General features: G+C 50.7%; 1 protein-coding gene across 1 annotated transcript in view; it reads left to right on the top strand.

Moving 5' to 3' along the window:
* The first annotated feature begins 2841 nt into the window (after positions 1-2841).
* ESPNL (espin like) overlaps positions 2842-21553 on the top strand; it is a 33519-nt gene continuing 14807 nt past the window's right edge. The window contains exons 1-5 of the mRNA XM_051991749.1: positions 2842-3135; positions 6350-6540; positions 9038-9224; positions 11787-11969; positions 13596-13727. Coding sequence (XP_051847709.1) covers positions 2842-3135; positions 6350-6540; positions 9038-9224; positions 11787-11969; positions 13596-13727 — 987 coding nt within the window. The remainder of the gene's footprint in view (positions 3136-6349; positions 6541-9037; positions 9225-11786; positions 11970-13595; positions 13728-21553) is intronic.

Genomic DNA, 21553 nt, shown 5'->3' with positions numbered 1-21553 from the left:
ACACACACACTCACACACACTCACACACACACTCACACTCACACATACACACACTCACACACACTCACACACTCACTCACACACTCACACTCACACACACACTCACACACACACTCACACACTCACTCACACACTCACACTCACACACACACTCACACTCACACACTCACACTCACACACACACACTCACACTCACACACACTCACACACACACTCACACTCACACTTACACACACACTCACTCACACACACACTCACACACACTCACACATACACACACTCACACACACTCACACACTCACTCACACACTCACACTCACACACACACACTCACACACACACACACACTCACACACACACTCACACACACACTCACACTCACACACACAGTTATTTAACTGGAAAAAGCTCCAGGCTGAACTAGGAGAGCCGATGCCCCGGGGGCAGCCTCTGGGGTCAGCTCTTAGCTGCTGTTTGCCTGACAATGAACACCCAGAAAACAGGAAATGGAGGCCCGATAGACCCGTCAGATTCAGTTTCCCAAAGGTCACTAGGGGGTGCCCCAGTACACAGAATCCTGGGCCTGTAGTCAGAAAACCTGAGTTCAAATTCTGCCTCAGACACGAGTTGAGTGGTCTTGGTCAAGCCACTTCAGAGCTATCTGCCTCAGTTTCTTCATCTTTAAACTGGGGACAACAGCAGCTATTCTCATAATTTGTCTTGGTATTGCCCGGAGGGCCCAGCCCAGAGATCGCAGTGTTTGTGCAGCCACGGCTTTTAGCATCTGGTACTAAGTTATCTTCAGCCCCGTGACTAAGGGCCGCCCTAATGGACAGATCCAAGGCTTACAAGCCCCTTTTTTGTTTGCAGAGGGCTCACCCTGATCAAACAGCCCATCAGAGGCAGAGACTATGGCTTAATTCCATTTTACAGGTAAGGAAACGGAGGCTTAATGAAATTCAGTGCCAGAAGTGGGACCCAAACCGGGGGGCTCCTCACTCAGAGTCCACCGCCCCTCCCCCCAACACTGCTTGGCAAGAGGCAGGATCCGACTCAGTTTTCTCATCCCAGTCTTTGCGCAGCAGCGCCGTAGGCGGGACTGAGAGGCCGCTGTACGGAGGCCGTGCAAGCGCCCTGGGCTCGCCACCGCCCCCCGGGGTCTGAGGGAACGTGCACTTAGCGCGCGGGTGAACGGACTCGGGAGAGAAGGGATCCCTAACCAACAGGCCGCGTCTGGGGGGCCCCGCCGCCCCACCGAGCCCCTGGCTCTGGCTTTGGGTCTTTGAAGGACACGGCTGAGGAGACAGCGGGGAGCTCTCCGCCTGGGTCAGCAGGGGATCTCCCCATGGTGCTCCCTGCGCTCGGCCGGAGACAGAGCCTTTTGTCTAACAGCCCAGGGCTGGGCGGCCGGGAGAGAAAGGCTCTTTCTGTCCAAGAGTGACGTGACCTGGGCGACGTCGGCCCCTCGCTCCCACGAGCTGTGAGCTTGCCGCCAGGACTGTCTTTGGGCGAGGAGAGACAGCCCCGTGGACGCCCTTTTGCTTTAAAAGGTTCGGGAGACCCGTCGTGTCTGGGAAATCTAATCCTTTTACTCATAATTTCCCAGACACGATGGGTCTCTTGAACCCGTTAAAATGTCCTGCTTGTGCGGCAGCTAGGGGGCGCAGTGGGCAGAGCACCAGCCCTGGAGCCAGGAGGACCTGAATTCAAATCCAGCCTCAGACACGCAACATTTCCTCGCTGTGTGACCCCGGGCAAGTCACTTAGCCCCAAGTGCCTCAGTTAAAAAGAAAAGAAGCGTCCCCCATAAATCAGTAACGACGATGAGAGACTGTGCTTTACGGCTCAGCACTCAATGGGTACTAAGTGTGTTGTGCACGTGATCTGTTTGTTAACCGTCCCGGCCCAGGGGAAATACTGCAGGCGTCACCCTAATTTACAGAAGACCAACCGAGGCCCAGAGACCTTAGTTAGGCAGCTGCCCGAGCCCCCGGGGACCCCCCCGGATGTATGAGCGTGCGACCTCCCTGATGTGGCCGCTCTCTCCAAAGACTCAGGTTGCAGCCCATCCCTGCGGCCTCCTCAGGAGAGAGTGACGTCCCTCGCCAGGGCCCCCTCCCCCCGGGCTGCGGCCCTCGGGGCAGGAGCGGACCCCACACGGGAACCGGCCGGGCTGCCCCGTCCTTCTTTGGGGACAATCATCTCCGAGGTCTTTCTCTGGCCTCCGGAAGCGCCTCCTTGGTGATGGATTACGGCCGGCCAGGGACGCCGTTGTTGGGAGACGCACAGTGGGGACGGTCCCCAAGAGCGATCCAGGACCCGCAGCCGACCGGGTCCCGCGGGAGCACAGACGGGCCTGGGACCCGGGCTTTCTGGGGGGGAGGAGCCGGCGCGGCCCGCCCTGACTGAGGCTCGGGCTCGGTCTCCCTAGGACCCCACGCAGGCTGTGGGTCTCAGGGGATGCAGGAGCCGCTCAGGCGGGGCGGAGTGTGCCCGGGAGTCGGCGCGGCGCGGCCACACGCGGGGGACTTCCTCAGTGCTGGCTGACTGCTCAGGGACTCTGCCCGGCCTGCTCCAGGCCGCCTCCTCACACTAAGAGACCCCCCCCCCCCGCCAGAAACGGGGCCCCACGGGCATCTGGGAGGCTAGAGCCCGCCGCGGAGCCCTCCCGCAGCTCCTCCCTGTCTTTGCCGCTGCCTCCCATCTGCCTGCCGGCCCCCGAGCCTTATCAGGTAACCAGAGATGGCAGCTCCCGGCCCCGCAGGAAACAGGACCCTGGGGGAGCACGGGCAGCTCCCCAGAGGAGCACCGGGGCCGGCGGGAGCGAGCCAGGATTTCAGGATGGGCGACCAGAGGGCCCTCGTGGCGGCCCAGAGCGGGGACCTGCCCGCCCTGAAGCGGCTCTTTGAGGACGGCGTCCTGGACCCCGCCGTCACGGACTCCCTGGGGGCCGGCCTGGTGCACCACGCCTCCCGAGCCGGCCAGCTGGAGTGCCTCAAGTTCCTGGTGGAGAGAGTCGGGGTGCCGGGGAACCAGCGGGCCAACAACGGGGCCACGCCGGTGCACGACGCGGCCGCCACGGGCCACCTGGCCGAGCTGCACTGGCTGGTCCGGGAAGGGGGCTACCGGGCCCAGGTAACGGAGCGAGCCGGGCGGGAGCGGGCCGGGGGGAGGCCGGGACCCGCTGATGCTCACCGCCCGCTCCGGGAGCCTCCCTCTCAAAAGCATCAGCCAAGATTTCAGTTAGGAGAAAACCTGAGCAATGGGAAGTCTCTCCGGGACGCTTGTACCTGTGGCCGTCCGGGGCAGCCGGGGAACCGGGGGGCCCAGGCTCAAATCCCAGCGCCAGCACTTGGTGGCTGCGGAGACTTGGCCGATTTACGGCAAGTCAGGCTCAGTCTCCTCGTCTGTAAGATGGGAGCAGGAGATTTTAAAATCCTTTTCAGATCTAATTCACGTGAACCTACTCTAGATTGTAGGATCAGAGGGACATAATCTGTGGCTCAGACTCTAGTGTTTTCGAGTCTATATTTCCAATGTAGTCATTCTTTTTCAGTTAACACTTTTTGGGGGGAAGAAAAAGAAAATCCTTGTAAAAAATGTCAAACAAATGTGTCTCTTTAGTGTGTGTGTGTGTGTGTGTGTGTGTGTGTGTGTGTGTGTGTGTGTGTATGCTAGAAAGGGAAGAGGATCTCTGTCACTTGGCCAAACAAATTCTATGCTATGAATGTAGTGCCATGAAAAAATGATAAAAGGAATAGTTTTCTGAAGACTTGGGTGAACTAATATGGAGTGAAGTCTATTGAGCCTCCAATTTTTTAAAGATGCCTCAATTTCCCTAAGTATTTTTATATCTGCAGATTTTATCAAGTATTTTATACATGTATGTATTTATTGAGTATATTATACATGTATATTTTATACATGTATGTGTTATTTTATACAGGTATGTGTTTATTGAGTATATTATACATGTATATTTTATACATGTATGTTTATTATTTTATACATGTATGTATTTATTGAGTATTTTATACATGTATCTTTTTACCAAGTATTTTATAGGTATTTATTGTAAGTACTTATTGAGTATTTTATATATGTATGTATTTATTGAGTATTTATACATGTATATTTTTATCAAGTATTTTTATACATGTATATATTTATTGAATATTTTTATACACGTATATATTTCTTGAGTATTTTATACATGTATGTACTTATATAAATACATTTATATACACTGTATATAATGTTATATAAAAGCTAAAAAATAGCCAGGATGTCACATCTCCATATTCTGACCCCATGATTATGGCGGAACAGACAAATAGGGTCCAAAGAGCATCATTTGTAGGGCCGAACTAGGGAAGTCCTTTAAACGCCTTAATGCAAACGAAAGCATTGTCAATATATATATCGGCTGAAATCTGCATCTCCATTAAAGAGTCTGCCACCTAAAGTAAAGGATGAGCCGTGGGCTTTTTCTGGTGCAGAAGCCCCGACCTAATCTCCATCTCCATCGGGCTGGCCGTGTGTGTGCCGGGCTAGCAAAAAGCTTTACCATAGTTTTTCAATCTCCTCGGTGAGATCTGTTGGGAAGTAGGTGAAGATGCGATTGGTCAGAGATGGAACAAGAGGAGGTAACCCTAGAGAAGTGATTTGTCCAGGGTCACTGAGGACATCGGGGGCTGGAGTTACACAATGGCGTCCTTTCATTTGGGAGAATTTAATTAACTTATCTAGACACGGCCCAGGGGGAGTTTGGCGGTAAGGGGATCGTGTTTTCGAGTAGAACCCAATCCTCCGCTTTCCTTTCTGCTGCTGGAGTGGGTGGTTCTCGTCCTCAGTGTTTCTGGGTTCAGATTCAGCCGTTATTTTGACAGCTTCGATCATTGAGTGTTTATCTAGTACCTTATATCTTCTGGACATCCCACAGGCCCACGCAGAGGCTCCAATATCCTTCCTGCCAGAAGGCGTCGCCCCGTCAGCCGGGCACACTATTGGTTTTCAGGGCAGCCTCCAGCCCTGGGGGTGGGCAGGGCAGGCCGGGGAGTCTCTTGATTCCAAAGCCGAGATAGGGGCAAGAGCAGATCTGGTTCCCCAGAGCAGTTCAGGGCGGGATAACGCTCAGTTCACAAGAGGCCTTTCTCGTGCTAGGAAGGGACGGAGGACCGGGGCAAGGAGAGGGTCCGGGTCTGGGGACAGTAAGCCGTCCTAGCTCCGCTTCTCCTGACTCGTTCACAGAGGAAGCCGAGGTTTCCAGAGGCCAGCCTTCAAAGGCCCCACATGGAGAATTAGGAGACTGGCACCAGTCCCCATAGGAGCCTCAAGGAGAAAAAGAGCTGGGGGGACTTAGGGGACTACAAACTCAATCAACATGGTGGCCCAAAGCTAAGGGAGTCTGACGGCGATTTATCCTAGTGTTGAGGGCCAGAGAATTGCTACAGAATGAATTCAACAGTGTATACAGTAGGAACGAGACAACAAAACTAACCTTGCGTTATTCCAATGACTAAGCTTGATCTGGTTAGCACATGTGTTCACTCTATGCTTTCTATGCTTGTTATGGGCCACTGGAAGACACACTGGGTAGAGATGGACCTGGAGTCAGAAAAACCTGACTGTGTGACCCTTGCAAAGTCACTTACCCCTGTTTGCCTCGGTTTCCTCATCTGTAAAGTGAGCTGGAGAAGGAAATGGCCAATCCTCCAGTATCTCTGCCAAGAAAACCCCAAATGGGGTCACAAAAAGTCAGATGGGAAATGACTGAACAAGACCTTATTATGTGCTGGGGCGGCCAGGGGAGTCAGGAGACTTGACTCCTCGGTGATCTGCTCTCCCCCGGCCTACTCTCCGGGCTTCACATAGACCATGCCCGACATCTGTGCCCTTCATGCTGGCTGCTCCCCAGGCTCGAAGGCTCTCCCTCCTCACCCCCCAACCCTGCATGGCCTCCTTCAATCTCCCCTCCTGCAGGGTGCCTTTTGTGTGCCCCTCCCTGCCCCACCACCAGCATCCACCCCCTCTGAGGTGACTTCCTGTCTCCCCCATACATCTCTGTTCCCAGTAGGCATGTGGTGCAACAATCTCCACGGCGCAGGCAGCCACCAGCCTCGGCTGGGGGGACCGGGGCCGCTCAGCTCAAGGCAGTGTGGTTGCAGGGATGTCCACCCACCCTCTCTCTCTCTCTCCTCTCCTCTCCTCTCCTCTCCTCTCCTCTCGTCTCCTCTCCTCTCCTCTCCTCTCCTCTCCTCTCCTCTCCTCTCCTCTCCTCTCCTCTCCTCTCCTCTCCTCTCTCTCTCTCTCTCTCTCTCTCTCTCTCTCTCTCTCTCTCTCTTTCCAGGAGCAAGACGTGTCAGGGGTGACCCCGCTGCACCTCGCCGCCCGCTTTGGGCACCCCGTGCTGCTGGAGTGGCTGGTCCAGGAGGGCTGCGACGTCTCCCTGGAGACCCTGGAGGGAGCGCTTCCTATTCACTATGCTGCCGTCAAGGGGAATCTCACTTGCCTGAAGCTGCTGGTTGCTGCAGATAACAGGTGAGCAGCCCAGGGAACTCCGCAAGGGCCCAGAGCCGTGGCCCACAGGCCCTTTGCCTTGCCCACCTGGGAGAGAAGCTGGCAGGGGAAGCGAGAGCAGGCCTGCTGGGTAATGGGAGGGATGACGGCGTGCAGCAGAGGGAAGGAGGGAGACAGAAGGAGGAAGGGACAGAAGTCCCAGGGACCCTGGGATTGGGACAACACGAATGAGGTTTATTGGGTCAAAGGGATTTCAGAGGCCAGGAAGTGCTCTCTTGTCCCCCTGATTTTACAAGGAGCCCATCGAGGCACAGAGAGGGCTGTATGGGTCGGAGGTGAGATCTGAACCCAGCTCTTCCTACCTCCAACTCCAGCTTTTTACCTCCTGTGCTGGGTCGTCCTTGCCCAGAAGGTGACACTGGGACACCTTCGGTACAGCTTTAGGAGGTCAGAAGCAACCCAGCAAGGCTTGTGACCTTGGGGTAAGGGAGCATCTTTCTTCAGGTGTTGCCCGGCAACCCCTCCTCCAATCCCCGCGTGAGATCCAAGCCTCAGAGGGAACGCAGTGCTTCTTGGGCAAACCAAGGGCCGGGTCAGGAAAATCTTCCTTTCCCTGGGCTTGCCTTCCCCAATGGCCAGGATGTTAGAAGCCGTGACTGGCAGCAGGGGCGGCTCAGAGCCGAGGGGACCCATGGAGAGTCAGAGAGATGGGGGAGGGCGAGACTTGGGAGGCTGGATAAGTGTGATCAAGGTGGAGGGACACGTGACTGGGTAAGCAGGTGGGCTCGAAGGCAACCGGGCCCCCGGAGGCGCCTTTGGGTGAGTGACTCCCTCTCCTCAAGGATGAGAAAGGTGGCCCTGGAGGCAGAGGGTGGACTTTGGGGGGCGCTGGCCACACCTGAAGAGAAGCCTCCCACAAAAAAGCAGCCTCATTGTCACACTCTCAGCCGCTCAGTCCCGGCCTCGGCGCCTTGGAGAGTAGCCCCTATCATACAGCTGAGGAAACTGAGTCCCAGAAAGTGACACGCTCAGGTCACGTAGGTAATTAGAATTCGGATCTCCCGAGTCCGACCCTGGCGCTCCTTCCTCTGGACCACCAGGTGATCGCTCCACAGTGACCCCCCTTTCCGTCCTCCCCTCTATCCCGTCAGTCCTCCCCTCTGGCTTAGCTCCCTACTCCTAGGACCTCAATGCTGGCCCAGTGCGTGTGTAATGCACACACGTACAGACACGCGCACGTGCAATACACATGCACACACCACACATGCACACACACACACCGCACATGGACACACACACACAATAAGGGACGGTAGGAAATGCTTCCAGAGAATGGTTTAAAGCCTCAGAATCGGTCTCTGCAGCATCCTATCTCCTTTTTAAATTTCTTTTTGAGTATTTCTTCTTTTCTTTTAACTTCAGGGTATTTTATTTTTTCCAATTACATGTAAAGACAGTTTTCAATATTCATCCTTGTAACATTTTGAGCATCAGGATTTCCAGCCTGCCCCTTCCCAGGGCAGTGACAATCTGATGTTATATGTGTGTGATCCCATTAAACACATTCCCACCTTAGTCAAGTTATGAAAAAAGAAGCAGAACAAAAGGGGGAAACCAAGAAAAAGAAAAAAACCAAAAGCATAGAAAAGGAGGAAGAAAGGGGAGGGGGAGAGGGAGGGAAAGAAGGAAGGAAAGAAGGAACAAGGGAAGGGGAAAGAAGGAAGGGAGGAAGGGAGAAAAGGGAAGAAAGAAGGAAGGGAAGGAAAGAAGGAGGGAAGGGAGAGAGGGAGGAAGAGAAGAACAAAGAAAAGGAGGGAAGGAATGAAAGAAGAAAGGGAGGAGGAAGGAAGGAAGGGAAGGAGGGAGGGAAAGAAGAAAAGGAAGGAAGCTTTGGTCTACATTCGGACTCCATGTTTCTGTGGACGCAGTCAGCATTTTCCAAATACATCCCATCACCCACCTCTCCCTAGTCAGCTATTGTAATAAAGAATAAAAGACAGAGAAAAAAATAATAAAACCAGGTCAGCTAAACCAATCAGTTCATCTCTTATCCCAGTCAGACAGAGGTGGAGATCCATACCCAGAATCCACCATGTCTCAACACGAGTTGAGTCTTTTATCTTTCCCTTTAGGGCCAAGTTTAGTCATTGTAATGAAGCATGGGTATCTTGTTCCTACCATATACGTTGTTGGATTCATTGGATAGATTTTTCCGCCCAGTTTCTGTTACTTTACCCTGTATCGGTTCATCTAAACCTTCCCAGAATTCTCTGGGAAATTCTCCATTTTTTCTGTTTCATCCAATGCAACATGTTCTACGGCGTCTCTATCCCAGGGTTGGTTCAGTTCAGCTGAGCCTTTTAGAGGCCTGGAACAAAAGGAAAGTTGGCCGGGTTTCCAACTCGGGTGGAAAAACGGACCCGGACGAGCCAGTTCCTGGTGTCGCTGCCCGCCCCGGCAGGCCGTGGGAGGGCTCCATCTTTGCTGACTTTCCCTTCTCTCCCCCATCCTCTCCAAGGTGTGTGAACAGACAGACCCAGAGCGGAGCCTCCCCCCTCTACCTGGCCTGCCAGGAAGGCCACTTACACATCGTCCAGTTCCTGGTCAAGGACTGTGGGGTCGACGTGCACTTGCGGGCCCACGACGGCATGACGGTGCTGCACGCGGCCGCCCGCAGCGGCCACTATTCCCTCGTGGTCTGGCTGGTAAGGAAACGGCCAGCTTGGGAAACCGAGGAAGGGGGAGGTAGCAGGGAAGCTCTGGAGCCCAAGCGGGGAAGTGAAAATCAAGGAAATGGTGGCGTGCAGGGATCAGGGGCCACAGGGATGGGGGATGTGAAGCTCATAGAAGCCTCCATCTGACAGCTGATGTGAATCACTGAGAGTCACAGCTTTGAGTCAGTTTGAACCTGGAGTCATCGGGCCCAGGTGACCCTGGGCAAGTCACTTCACCCTCTTGGCTGGTCTCCTCATTTGTAAAATGGGCTAGAGAAGGGAAATGGCTGCTCCAGTGCCTTTGCCAAGAACACTCCAAACGGGAACACAAAGGGTCGGACGCGACTGAAAATCACTGGAGCAACAACCACTCCAGGCTTTGAGTCCAGTTTGAGTCGGACGCCCTGGCAGCCTAGAGACCTGAGGATGCTCATTTTGGAGAAGACGAAACTGGAGTGGAAAGGGCGGTGGGTGGGGAGGAAGGAGACACTCCTGGCTCCGGGAATCGGGGCGGCCCACAGGGGCTCTGGAGGCCTGACTCCTCTTTGGAAAGGTCCGGGGGAAGCAAAGGAGGGCTTGGCGATTAGCAGGGCCAGGATATCGTACCCCCCGCCCCACGATCCTCACACACGTTACAGCCACACGCACAAAGCCGCAGCTCACTGTGATGATTTAAGTTTATATTTATTATTCCTCATGCCCATCTTAGGCTTTGCGCCCATTTATCAGACAGGTTAGAGAGAGGATTTGGTCATCTTTATCTGGAGATTTCTAGTCTCTGAGTGAGCTCCCTTCCAACTTGTCATTAAAATAAGGGTATCAAACTGGGTGATCTGAAGGCGAGCGGAGGGGCAGAGTGGCTCAGTGGGAAGAGAGCTGAAAGTTGAGTCAGGAGATCTGGGCTTGCTTCTCAGCGTTGCCACTTATCCAGTGTGAGATCTTGGTAAATCTCTTCCCTTCTTCAGGCCTCAGTTTCTCCCTCTAAAATGGGTGATTGGACTAATCTAGGACTGAATTCTTTCAAATTTATTTCTATTTAGCTCCAAACCAAAGGGTTTGATCCAGATTTTAAAAGGAGAATTATGACAAAAAATATCGTTAGTTTAGTTTTAAAAAAAAAAAAACCTGGAAAACTGTAAAAGAGGGATTCAGTTTTGCTCTACTTGGTGCCAAAGGTCAGAACCCGAGCCATGAGGGGTGTGATGGACAGGAGACAGATTTCAGCAGGAGAGCAAACTGTTCTGATAAGGAGCCATGTGCAGATGGAACGGACAGCCTTGGGAGGTAGTGGGCTCCTCATTGCTAGAAGGAAAAGAAGGAAAGGAAGGAGGCCAGGGAGGTCTAGTGCCCAATATTGGGTCTCAAGTGGGCGATTGCTTGTTAACAAGTGGCCCAGAAGGACAAGGATGGTGGAGGAGGAGAAGCGGGCCGGTAACAAGCGGGCAGCCTGAAGCCTGCAGTGGTTCCCAAGCCAGGTTTGAGAAAAGGAAGAGGAACGGCTCTGGGTCTTTGAGATAAATCATCTCCGGAGGAAACTTGGGATACAAGGATGTGGGATAGAGAGAAGGACCAGACGTGGATGGGTTCGTTTTGCAGCTGGCCAGAGCCCAGGACTGATTTCACTGATACATTTACCACCTAGGGATGACGCTTCAAATATTAGGGAATCTGAGTTCCAGAGTGGGAAGAAATCCGTCAACCAAACAACGACATTCAGCTGTTTATGTGGCATTGGAGGAGGTGATGGGTTGGAAGTGGTTACTAGTCACGTGTTCTCTCACCAGCACTCTCCTTCCCTTCCTCCCAGAGCTCTCCTTGGGGTCATTTTTCCTTAGTCAAGACCCCCACTCCCTCCTTCCCCTCCCTCCCACTCTCTCCTTGGGTTGTTTTTTCCTTACTCAAGATCTCCCCACCCTCCTTCCCCAGGTCAGGAGCAGATCAGCTTTCACAAAGAACAATGGAGGGCGTCAGCCTCTCTGAGGCATCCAGTCTCCCAGCCTCCCTTCTACAGTTTAAAACTGCTCACCCGTGACACGGACTCGTTTTGTCCGGAGGGAAAGGGGTGGGAAGACGCTGATGTGCCCAGCCCAGGGTCACAAGGCCAGGGTGCCTCAGAGGACCCGGATCTTCCCTCCCAGCCTGCCCCTCTTTCCTCTGGGAATGAATTTGATGTCTCGATTGCCTTTTCCCCCCAAACCCCGGTGTTTTCTGTTGCTCTGTTTGTGGGACACTAGAACAAGTACCACGAGCAATCCGATCTATGTGGTGCTTGGGAGTGAACTACAGGCAAGATGGAGCTCCGGTCCAGATCCACAGGCTGGACCGTGAGGAAATCAGGGCCTCGGTTTTCTGGTCACGTACAATGGGATTGTGCACGTCAACTGCTCGGCAGTTTACTCCTTCACCGACGACCAGATGGTTGAATCCAGTGGTTTTCCAGTGGTCAGGATGGGCCGGGCCCCCGGTGCTGAAGGGCTGCATGGCCAAGGGTTCAAGGCAGGGTTTAGGAGACGAGGGATTCCTTCTATTCCTGTTCTTTCCCTTTCCTCTTAGGTCACATTCACAGACATCGGTCTGATGGCTCGAGATGATGAGGGAGCTACGGTGCTCCACTTTGCGGCGAGAGGGGGCCACGCGCCCATCCTGGATCGACTTCTTCTGATGGGGACCCAGATAATCCGAGATCACTGGGGAGGGACCCCTCTCCACAATGCCGCGGAGAATGGGCACCTGGAGGTAAAGCACAGACATCCCGTCTCCAAAGACCTGGGAGCCCTTGAAAACCTCCCCTCCCCAGCCCCCAAATCATAAATCCAGCTCTTCGTAGGGCTTGCTCATTACTCCCACTAAGGTTGGAAGGATGTTGATAAACTGGAACAAATCCAGAGGAGGGGCGGCGGGATGATGTGGGCCCAGGAGATGACGAAATGGGAGAGCTTACTGGACAAACTGGGAATACTGAGCCAGGAGGAGACCCACAAGAACTTGACCTCTCTCTCTTGGAGTGTCTCAAACATTATCAGTGGATCACGGGTCTGACTTGTGTGACTCCAAAGGTCAGAACCAGGTCCAATGAGGACCTGGGTGATCCTGCTTGCCAGAGAGACAGGGGTCTGCTTGTTTGACATAAGAGAGCGGGGTTCTGTTTGATGTAGGAGAGGTGGGGTCTTGTTTGACGTAAGAGAGGTGAGGTTCTGTTTGACATCAGAGAGGCGAAGTTCTGTTTGATGTAAGAGAGGTGGATCCTGTTTGATGTCAGATAGGTGGGGTCCTGTTTGAGGTAAGAGAGGCAGGGTTCTGTCTGATGTAAAAAAAGCCAGGTTCTATTTGTTTGATGTAAGAGAGGTGGGATTCTTTTTGATGTCAGAAAGGCGGGGTTCTGTTTGATGTCAGAAAGGCGGGGTTCTGTTTGACATCAGAGAAGCGGGATTCTATTTGACGTCAGAGAGGCTGGGTTCTGTTTGATGTCAGAGAGGCTGGGTTCTGTTTGATGTAAGAGAAGCAGGGTTCTGTTTGTTTGACATAAGAGAAGCGAGTCCTGTTCGATGTCAGATAGGTGGGGTCCTGTTTGAGGTAAGAGAGGCAGGGTTCTGTCTGTTTGGGGTAAGAGAGACGGGGTTCTGTCTGACGTGTGAGAGTCAGGGTTCTGTTATAAGGGGAAAGGCCTGCCAACGGTTCTTCCAAAACAGAACGGGCCACATTGTGTAGTACTGGAGGGTCCCAGGTTGAGGGCAGGTGACCTTTCTCAGGGATGATGAGGAGGAGCTCTCCTTCAGGTGTAAGTTAGACTCGATGGCTTCTCAGTGTTCCTCCAAATCTGATTTTTTAGGATTCCATGAAATAAGACATTTACCCCCAAAGGAGGAAGCGAGCACACACAGTGAGTAAGGACTCATTCTCTGTGCGGTTCTAGGACACGAGAGCAGGGAGCAGGAGCCCTGCATTTGAGTTCCAAGTAACTGCAGTAACTAGCTGGGTGATCCTGGCCAAGCCATTACTTACCCAAAATTAGGGACAGTGATACATAAGCTAGGCAGCTAAGTAGCTCAGTAGGATGCCAGATATGGAGTCAGGAGGACCTGAGGAGCTTTTGTACAAGTTACTTAACACGGATTGCCTCAGTTTCCTCATTTGTAAAATGAGCTGATGTAGGAAATGGTAATGCACCCCAGGAGCTCTGCCCAGAAAGCTCACAGAGACAACTGAAAGCTGGCTAACAAGAGCATGTAAACCAGCGGCTCAAGGCAGTTAGGAGACAATCCTTCTGCAGACCTCAGCTGGCCGGAGAGGCGGGCGCGGGGCAAGGACGTGGCGGGGGGCCGGGCCACTGCCCTTCTCACTCCGCCATCGGTGTCATTGCAGTGTTGCCAGACCTTGATTGCTCACCGGGCGGATCCTGCCCTCCAGGACGGCGACGGCTACACTGCGTTGGACTTGGCGGTGTACAACGGCCACCATGAGTGCTCGCGGTACCTGCTGGAGGTGCAGAAGCTGGTAAGGGAGGTGGCGCGGTGGGGAGGCTGGCAGGGAATGCCCTGGCCCTTTCCGGGCTCAGGATGGGCAGCAAGGCTCTTTCCACCGAGTCCCGCTGAAAAGTCTCCTCTAGCAATGTTCTCAGTGCTTTTGCCTAAGGTTTTAAGGCTGGGATAGGAAGAAATCTTGGAGGGGAAAGGGGGAGACAGATGAGGAAACTGAGGCAGGCAAAGTTAAATGACTCATCCAAAATCACACAGCTAGTAAGTGTGAAGCCCCATTTGTACCCAGGCCTTCCTGACTCCAGAGCCGGCACTCTCTGCACCTCGCCTTCTAGTTGCACTTTGTAGAGTATCTGGTATGTACTTCATACTTCGACTCCACTTCAAAGACTTTAGAAAAACTGCAAGTTTGGCTCCGATCTGAATCGTCGCAGAGGTTTCCTTCCCCTTCCACCCCCCACCTTCTGTCTGTTTAACTCTCTGGGAGAAAAAGTTGACAATAGGTTTGGTTTTGGTTTCCTTGGGTCAGATGATTGATGGTGTTTAGTTCCCGGCTCTTCCTGTGGGCCTTTGGTGGCCGCGGGGCCTTAGCCACACGCCCACTCCCGTGGCTGACGCAGGGGCCGAGCTGCTAGAGCATCTTGGTCTTATCCACGAGCGCTCAATAAGTGCTAGTCAGATCGAACCGAAGAGAGTTTGGGGCAGCAGGACGTAAAGTGAGTGCCGGCCTGGAGCCCGTCCACAAGCCGTAACCAAATGGCCGCAAGGGCCTGGAAAGGCCAGGTCAAAGACGAGAGGAGGAGTCCCCCCTTAAAAGGGCTCTAGAAGTGGGATTGGGTGAAGTCGCCTTTATATTTATCCTTAATAAAGTCCCACCTTAAATAACACACACGTGAGACGGACAAATAAGGTGAAGTGGGGCTGGGTGACCAAGTAGGGTTCGACTTGACCTTTGATCTGGGGTCACATCCCACAGCTGCCACTTTCTGCCTCTGACCACAGACAATCGTTTACTTCCACGTGAATCAATCAGTGGATGAGAAGTCGACAAGAACCAAGAGAGATCAGTGTCAGGGAGGCCCGTGGAGGAGAGTATTTGGGAGGCCATGATGGGCAGGGCCAAAGGCGGCAGGGGTCAAGGGGGCAGGGGTCACGGGCCAGACTGAGGAAGGGTGATTTCCGTTTAGAATCCATCGGGACATTTGGAGAGAGGGAGGAGAGAAGCCAGATTACAAAGGGTCCCGGAGGAGCAGGTAAGGGAATGGAGGCAACTTTTTTTCCAGAGTGTGGCTGGGGAAGGGAGGAGAAATCTGGGGAAATGAAGGGACAGGAGGGCCTGGTGAGGTTTGCCCTTTCATGGCAGAAGGCACGTTTATATGCAGTATGGGAAGGACCGCTGGGCGGGAGAAGTGGGGAGAAGGGAAGGGGATGATTGTGGGGGATCCGCTGGAGAAGGTGGGAGTGGGCAGGATCGGGAACACTCAGGGGTGAGGGCCCTGGGATAAAGAAGGAAAGGATGGGGTGATGATGGAGGGGGGAAGGGGGAGAGTTGGGGAGAAGGCAAGAAGGCAAGGTTCTCAGCAGTGACGGGGAGAGGAGCGAGGGCTGGGGAGGTGTTATGGGCAATGGGGGAAGAAGGGGAATCTCGGAACAGCATCTGTGGAGAGTGGGATCAGGGATCACTTGGTTGTGGTTGGTCAGTTGTGTCCAGTTCTCTGGGACCCATTTGGGGTCTTGCTGGTAAAGATACTCGAGTGGTTGCTATTTTCTTCTCCAGCCTATTTTATGAATGAAGGAACTGAGTCAGAGATTTTCCTAGAGCCACACAGCTCCTAAGTGCTGAGGTTGGAGTTGAATTGGGGCCCTCCTGACTCCATTGCTGCCCCTCTACCCAGGTTATCTTGTAATAAGCGCCACAGGCAGTGACTATTAGTGCATCACACGAGCTATTGGGGGCCCCAGGCACTGGCCATTGGCCCATGTTCTCCCCCAACTCTGTACCCCCACGGTGTCTTCCACTGCCTGTGTCCCCTAATCTCCTCCCCACTTCCCCCCAGCCCCCAAGCCGGGCCCACCCCATCCCCAGCCCCCCGCCTGGCAGCCCAGGAGCTGACGCAGCCTCTGCAATATTGATGGGGGATTGGGTGTCCCGGGGCCTCCTCCTGGCTTGACTTGGGTATCTTCCATCACAGACTCGGCAGAAGGTGTTGAAAGGGATCGTTTCCCCCATGACAAATGGCCTGCAGTTGTCACCTGTGATTTCATCCTCCCGGCCCAGGGGCCTTCGCTCCTTTGCATCTCCTCCTGCCCTGGGCTTGGAAGGGCTGGTGGTCTCCTGGGTCACCCGCCGACTCAGAGATCACAGCCAGAGTTAGGGGAGCTGTTCCCGCGGGCCCGGAAGGAACCTCAGAGACCTCCTTGTCCAGTCTCCAAAGGAGAAAACTGAATCCCAGCTGAGGGGCATAGAGTGAGCTCACAGGCCTTGAGTGAGCCCGTAATGTTCTGGCTAGTTCCCAGTGGGCCTTGGTTTCAGTAGAATAATCACCATAAGAATAGTCAGGAATAGAGTCCAAAGTCTCCATTGTCTCCTTCACAGTCTGCCTCCTTTGCCTGGGGCCGGGCTGGCTTTCTGGGGGACCTTCAGATGGGCCTTGGTCTCAGTGGGGGAAGCAGGAGGCAGGAGAGCCCCTGGGATGGTGGGAGATGGAACGTCTCCCTTCCAGGCCTTGTTGGCCCTTATATACCTTATTGTAAGGGCATCATTATAGGAGTCAATCTTGTAGAACTGTACTAAGTGCTAGAGAATCATTATCTTAATTCCACTGAGTTAATATCTTGATTAACTTAATCATACTGAGCCTTAAGTGTCCCTTTTCAGAGTTCCTGCCCTTTACATAAGCACGTGGTAAAAGCAGGACCAGACCCTAGGGATGCAGACTCCTGGTCCTGTGTCTTCTGCCCAAACTCCTTCCTGCTACTCACACTTTTATTTCTGCTGCTCTGCCTGCCTGTGGGTCTGCCTGCTCTGCCTGTCAGCCTGCCTACCTGTCTGTCAGTCTGCCTGTTGGTCTGTCAGTCTGCTTGTCTGCCTGGATGTCTGTCAGTCTACCTGCTTGCCTGCCTGCCTGCCTGTCTGCCTGGATGTCTGTCTGTCTGTCTGCCTGCCTGCTTGTCTGTCAGTCTGCTTGTTGGTCTGCCTGCCTGCCTGTCAGTCTGTCTGTCTGCCTGCCAATCTGCCTGCCTGTCTGTCAGCCTGCCTGCCTGTTGGTCTTCCTGTCTGTCTGCCTTCCTATCTGCCTGTCTGCCTGTCTGTCCATCTGTCTGCCCCACGTTGGATGGGGACAGCTTCTGCTGGCTTCAGGAAAACTCCAGACATCGCCCTGATTTCTCTCTCTTTCCTATGGGGAATTCTTTTATCATGTACATAACCACAAGCTACAGTTTAATTCACAACTCTATTCCTTTCTGAAATACATGAAAACCAAATTGTACACCTAAAACACATTTGTTTCCCAACTCATCCTCCAAGCCCATTTTTTTGGGTTATTGTTCCCATTCCTCCCTCCTGTCTTATACTTTCTCAGCTTTGATTAGAAGAAACCAGGGCTAGAAATTAAAGCTGCTCTCCTCAAAGGGAATTCCAGATACTATCATCTTCTCTACTCTTCCTCTCCCTTCAGCTCAGCCTGTGCATCTCAAGGGTGAAAAACCACCCAACTTACCCCCATTTTCTCTCTTTTCCAATACCCAGTTTTGCATGATAAAGCTGAGCATATGCATTCAACTCTGGAGATTTGCTGAGAACTTATAAGGATTTCAAGTCCTAATTTCTCTAGATTTACCTTTCTGAAATTGTAAAATATATTGTTTTTGGCGAGGCCGTTACTTATATACATAATTTCGGATTCCCAAACTTTCTTACACTAGGATAAATAAATAATAATTACTTAAAGGACTTCACATTCATTGCTACCCCATCATAATGATTGAACTGTTTAACTGTTCCAAAGTTAGGATGGATAGGACCACTTTGAACTCTTAAGCATTTGTAATGTGTATTAAATGATAATGCTGGCAAATGTGATTATTAAAGTAAAATGAGTATTTTTAGTTTTAAAAGAGAATCTGAGATGACCCCTGGAGAAATAAATTTGTAGACATTAATTTTTCTTTAAATATAACCAAAATATTATAGCTTTTAATTTTTCAAAATATATGCAAAGATATATTTTAACAAATTTAAAATGTATTGGAATACCTGCCATCTAGGGGAAGAGGTGGGGGGAAAGGGGATAATTTGGAACAGAAAGTTTTGCAAGGGTCAATGTTGAAAAATTACCCATGCCTATGTTTTGTAAATAAAAAGCTTTAATAAGTAAATAAAAATATAAATAATATAAAAATATATTATCTATAATAAATATATTTTATATACATAAGTATATATAATAATAAAATAAATAATAAATGTATATTATGCATATAAATATATATATAATATATATGCAAAGACAGTTGTCAACATTCACCCTTGCAAAATCTTGTGTTCCAAATTTTTCTCCCTCCCTTTCTCCCCACAGACAATAGGTGATTCAATATAAGTTAAACATGTGCAGTTCTTCTCTCTCTATTTCCACATTTATCATGCTGCCCAAGAAAAATCACATCAAAAAGAAAAAAAAAAAAAACAAGCAAACAACAACAACAAAAGTGAAAATACTGAATGGGATCCACGTTCAGTCCTACAGGGAACTCTAGCTCAGGAAATTGTCCTCCACCAGTGCAGGTCTACAGCTGCCCTGCTCCTCACCAGAGGGTCTCTTAGAGTGCTGAGAGCATAAAGACTGGCCCAGAGTCTGAGTCATTACACATCCAAGAAGGACTCGAACCCTAGTTCTAGTCCTTCTAGCCCCAGACTGGCTCTCTATCCTGGGGGCCTCTGTCTCCCTGCTGGTTCTTTGTTCTCAGAGGCCATGACTGCCATGCTGGCACAGCGGGGTGTGCACATGATGATGACCTGATGATCCACCTGCTGCCCATCCTTCTGTCTGGCAGGGGTCTTGCCTGGGAGAGTTCAGAGAGGCTGGTCTTGGACTGGCCCGGCAGCTCGTGAAGACCACATGCTAAATTCTAAGGGGGGATTCTGATCCTTGTTGGTAGGGAAATCCCCACCCAGGAAAAGGTCAGATGCCCAAAGTGCCAAAGGACGAATTCCTTCATTCATTTGTCCCTTATTCATTTGTTCATCCATGCATCGATCCGTTCCAATAATGTCCAAGAGGGTTAAAATCAAGGTTCTGGCCTTGGAATCAGGAATAACAATAAAAATAATAACTGACACCTATATAGTGTTTAAATCTGCCAAATGCTTTATACTTGATGCTCACAGGTATATATATATGGGAATCCTAAATTATGAATATTAGGAACAGCTTAGCCAAATACATACACACACACACACATACACACATATATATGATGCTCACAAAAACCTTAGGAGCTAGGTACTGTTATTGTCTTGATCTTTAATATGGGGAAACTGAGGCACAGAGTGATTGTGTGACTTATCTTGGGTCACAGGAATTAGGGTCTTCTTGCCTCCAGGCCTGACACTCTGGGCACTGTGATACCCCTTCTACCACATGGTTTCAGATCCTATCTACTACTGGGTGAACTTGGACGAGTCACTTTGCAAAATGAGGCTAAGAATAACTGGGCTGTTTTAAGGCTTGAATGAGACACTGTAGGCAAAGTCCATGGCATGGGATGAGATGAGGTCATATTTGTAAAAGGGTTGAGTGCAGCACTCAGCACATAGTAGGTGCTTTCTAAATGCTCATTTCCTCCCTTCCTTTGCAAACTTTGGGATGTTAGTTAAGTGTTGGCCAGAATTATTGTTTCCCACTTACATCTTGTCAGTCTAGCACATCTGCCCCATCTGCCCCGGGATTAGGTCACCCTCATTCCCTTGAGGGAAAGCTTCCTAAAAAGCCCAGCTGCCCCCTCCAGTGCCTCCCTCCTCCTTACCCATGGCCAGTCAATCTTTTTCTTTTCATGCTGTTCTTAGTTCAAACTCATCTGTGGCTCTCTGTCATCTCCCAAGTAAATTTTAGCCCCCTTTCCCTGGGAGGCAAGGTCTTCTACTACAAGCTTTTTCATCCTCTCTCCATCTTCTCCTTTCTTCCCATTCACACACCCTGGGCTGTCATCGTATTTGAATCCACTGCAAATACAACAAGAATTTAAGATAGATTATTGACATCTTTTTGTATCCATCGCCTCAGTTTCCCATTATATTCTTCCCAGAGAGTCTTCCTTTATAATGAAAAATGAGAAAGAGGAAGTTAAAAAAAAGAAGTCCCTTGAAACTCACCAACCTGTCAAAAAGAAGGAACACCCATAATTCCTCGCCTCTGTAAAGAAGTGGGAGCAAGTATCATTTTCTGTATCTTCTTTGGGATCAAATTGGATCATTGTAATTTTACAGTACTCTGTTTCAAGGTTTTGGTTGTTTCTGTTGCCGGTAATACCATCCCAGTCATTGGGTCTTTTGTTTTCCTGGTTCATCTTAGTTACTGTTGTTTCTCTGTATTTCTTACCTATAAGATAGGAACATGTTGCCATCATTTGTTTACCTAGTCCCCACTTGATGAGCATCTACTTTGTTTCCAGTTCTTTGCTATTAAGTAATGCTATGAATTGCTTTGTGTGGAGACTTTCTTTTTTTTGTCACTGATCTCACTGGATTATGTGCTTTTTGGGTCAAAGGGTATGGACTTTTTAGTTGCCCTCTTTGTATATTTCTAAATAACTTTCCAGAATAGTTGGGCTAATTCACAGCTCCACCAACCATGTATTAGTGTTCCCTTCCAAAACTGCCTATTCCCATCTTAATCATCTTTGCCAGTTTCCTGGGTGTGAGATAAAAACTCAGCGTTGTTTTAGCTTGTGATTTCTTTCATGTGGGGCTAGTAGTACTCATTTATAGAGTGCCTATTGTATGCCAAGCATTATGCTAGATGTACACATCTGAACAGTCTTTGTCCTCAGGGAACTTACGTTCTATTGGAGGAGACATCAGGTATAAAATTCATTTATGTCAATCAATCAACGATGCTGTTCTGTGTTCCAGACACTGTGCAAGGTGATAGAGAACTAAAGATAAAAGTGGAAATCACAATTAATTATAATCTCTTGGCATTTTCCTTTTTGATTCACTTGTGAATTCTTGCAGAACAGACTTCTTAGGGAAGTGGCTTCTCTTATGAGAGAATGGCTTAGAGAAACTCTCTCTCTCTCTCTCTCTCTCTCTCTCTCTGTCTCTGTCTCTTTCTCTCTCCCTCCCTCCCTCTTTTTGTCTATCTGTCTGTCTGTCTCTTTCTCTCTCTCTCTCTCTCAAACTTGATCTTGCTCTCTTGCTCTCACTGTGGCTCTCTTGCTCTGCATATCTATTTTTCTGTCAGTCTCTATCTCTGGCTTTTCACAAGCTTTCTGACATCTTGTTGGCTCTCTTCCCTTGGCTCCATGCTCTTCTTCCCTGGTGCCAAACTCTTCTGAAGTTTGATGTGAAATATCCAGTAAGACCTTCTCTCACAACCCCCATCCTACTGGAAAAACTCCTTTCCTTTCTCTATACCTTTTATCCTGCTATGTTTCCACTCATGGTCATAAAACTTTAATGAGAACATTAGAAAGAGTTCAAAATTCCTTCTCCTCCTCCTCTTCCTCATAGCTAACATAGCATTTACTAGGTTCCAGGCTCTCTTCTAAGTGCTTTATAATTATTACCTTATTTGATTTTTACAACTCTGGAAATAGGTGCTGTTATTATCCCCACTTTACCAG

Source organism: Antechinus flavipes, chromosome 3 (genome assembly GCF_016432865.1).
Source record: "Antechinus flavipes isolate AdamAnt ecotype Samford, QLD, Australia chromosome 3, AdamAnt_v2, whole genome shotgun sequence".
Taxonomy (NCBI): Eukaryota; Metazoa; Chordata; class Mammalia; order Dasyuromorphia; family Dasyuridae; genus Antechinus; species Antechinus flavipes.
This window is presented reverse-complemented; position numbering and strand designations above follow the sequence as displayed.